The sequence below is a fragment of the Otolemur garnettii genome, unplaced genomic scaffold, assembly GCF_000181295.1.
Source record: "Otolemur garnettii isolate 467f Iridium unplaced genomic scaffold, OtoGar3 scaffold00054, whole genome shotgun sequence".
Classification (NCBI taxonomy): Eukaryota; Metazoa; Chordata; class Mammalia; order Primates; family Galagidae; genus Otolemur; species Otolemur garnettii.
Window position 1 is genome coordinate 8467087 of NW_003852449.1, and position 2433 is coordinate 8469519.

The window sequence follows — 2433 nt, forward strand, 5'->3', positions numbered from 1 at the left end:
AAAAAAAAAAAATTTTCATTCTAACCTCATCTTGATCCAAATCTTTATCCCTGAAATTTAATTCTGAAAGATCAATTGTAAGACTATCTTTTTCACGATTCCAAATATCATCAGGCTCTTTCTTTTTGGGTCCCACTGTGCTTAAATCAGCTTTATCAGGCAAAAGGCTTATTCCTCTGGGTATGGGAGGGACAGGCTTTGTCCCATTTAGGCCTCGTCGGGAAGACGGTGATCGCACCAAGGCAGGTGTAAGTTGAACCGGAGGTTTTTCTTGAGAATCTTCTCCTGCATGAAAAATACATATTTTACTTTTTCCTTAATTGCTTTTTAATTTTAGAGAAGAAGAGGAAGTAATAGTCACAAGTGTTTGGAATACAGTGTATTCAAATAAAAAGAGCACATTACCTTTTGTTAGAAATAAAGATTACCATTTAAAATGAGAAATAAAAATACACATATCAGTATTTTATAATGAATATAACAAAAATGTGCCACACAAAATCCTTTCGTATTGTATGAAAATATACGCCAAATTAAATTTTTGTTATTTATCTTCATAAATATAATTATGACTAATATTTGCTGTCGTAACGTCCACAATAAGTTAGAAGGGCTATTTTTCTGGCTTAATGGTTCAAGCAACATCTGAATGACGACCATAGGCAAAGTTGTAATAATGAACAGTAGGAAGAACAAGCTAAATAAAGTCTCAGCTTGACTGATCCTGTAGAAAAGACCAAGAAGGAAAGAAACTAATAGAAGGGAATGAAGGTTCAATGCTAACAGAAAGTAATAAAATTGAATGAACATGCAATACATTTATCATTGGTGCTGTAGGGTAGTTTTAAGGGAAAACATCTTAGCTCAATAGCCTGGGATAGAAAAGAAAGTTGGGGCTGGGTATGCTGGCCCAGGCCAAGGCAAGTTCAAGATCAGCCTGAGCAAGAGCATGACCTAGTCTCAACTAAAAACAGAAAAACTACCTGGGCATCCTAGAGGGTATCTGTAGTCCCAGCTACTCAGGAGGCTGAGGCAAGAGGATCTTTTATTTTAATCTATTTTAATTAATTGATTTATTTATTTTTGAGACAGAGTCTCAAGCTGTCACCATGGGTAGATAGTGCCATGGCGTCACAGCTCACAGCAAGCTCCAACTCTTAGGCTCAAGCAATCCTCTTGCCTCAGCCGTCCATGTAGCTAGAACTACAGGCGCCCACCACAATGCCCAGCTATTTTTTTGTTGTTTCAGTTGTCATTCTTATTTTAGCAGGCTTGGGCCAGGTTCAAACTTGCCAGCCTTGGTGTATACGGCGGGCATCCCACTCACTGAACTATGGACACTGCCAAGAGGATCTTTTAAGCCCCAGAGTTTGAGGTTGCTGTGAGCTATAACACCACAGCACTCTACCCAGGGTTAATTAGGAAGACTCTGTTGCAAAAAAAAAGCATATGGGGTAAACAGGATTCCTTTCATAGAATTTTTATTTTGAAATTGGATCTGTCCTTAATGTCCTTATATGTGCTAATTTTGTGATTCTGAAGTGGATTATTAAGAAAAGAATATTTTAGTTTATAAAAAATAGAAAACCTTTCAAAACAATGTTTAGCACATAATAAACATTCAGTAAGTGTTGAATAAATGAATACTAGGCATTAATTATGAATGACATTTTACATTTGTAAAGCTAAAACTGGTTAGTAGGCTCTCAGGTAATATATGTCCATTACAAAGCATTATTATTTGCCTAGCTCCAAAGATTTTGAAGTGGCAATATAAAAAAAAAATTGACAATTTGAATTGAATTTTATCTTATAAGTTTGATCTACTTATTTCTATATTTCCTAAATATTTAATAATTCAGAAAGATAAAATGTAATTTACCAGCTTTTAACAACCCTATGTGTTAACACCAAAAAACTAATGCAAACACACAAATAAATCTGAACAAAAGTATTGACTTTTGCCATCATTTTTACCTGTAGGGTCAGATGATTTGGGGCTGACAAGCTTTTTCTGTGGACTTGGCTTTGATAGCCCTTCGAAGCTTTTAAGAGGCCAGGAACTGGAGAAATTAATGGGATTATCTTGAGACTTCTTTGGAGATACAGTGGGAGGAGATGTGTGCTTTGGACTAGTTCGAGGTGATGAAAGAGGATAGGATGGAAGGATGTAGGCTCCTGGACTTGGATTTGAACCAGGGTATGAAGAAGTACGCTCTGTTTGACTCCCAAATGTTTGCTGTGTCTTACTGCCAAAATTTAGGCTACCATACACTGTAACAAAAAAAGAAAAATAAAAAAGAGAGTGTTATTTATGTAGACACATCTAAGAGTTTCTAAGCTTTTTTGCTTTCACAGTGAGGTTTGCATAACATCTGGCATTTATATTTTTGTAGATGTGAGGTAAAGACATAATTTGTCTTGTTCAAATAT

General features: G+C 35.7%; 1 protein-coding gene across 1 annotated transcript in view; it reads right to left on the reverse strand.

The window, feature by feature from the left end:
* TOGARAM1 (TOG array regulator of axonemal microtubules 1) overlaps positions 1-2433 on the reverse strand; it is a 73226-nt gene that overhangs the window by 48431 nt on the left and 22362 nt on the right. The window contains exons 4-5 of the mRNA XM_023514520.1: positions 1978-2274; positions 26-285 (exon numbers count right to left, since the gene is read on the reverse strand). Of these exons, the coding sequence (XP_023370288.1) occupies positions 26-285; positions 1978-2274 (557 nt within the window). The remainder of the gene's footprint in view (positions 1-25; positions 286-1977; positions 2275-2433) is intronic.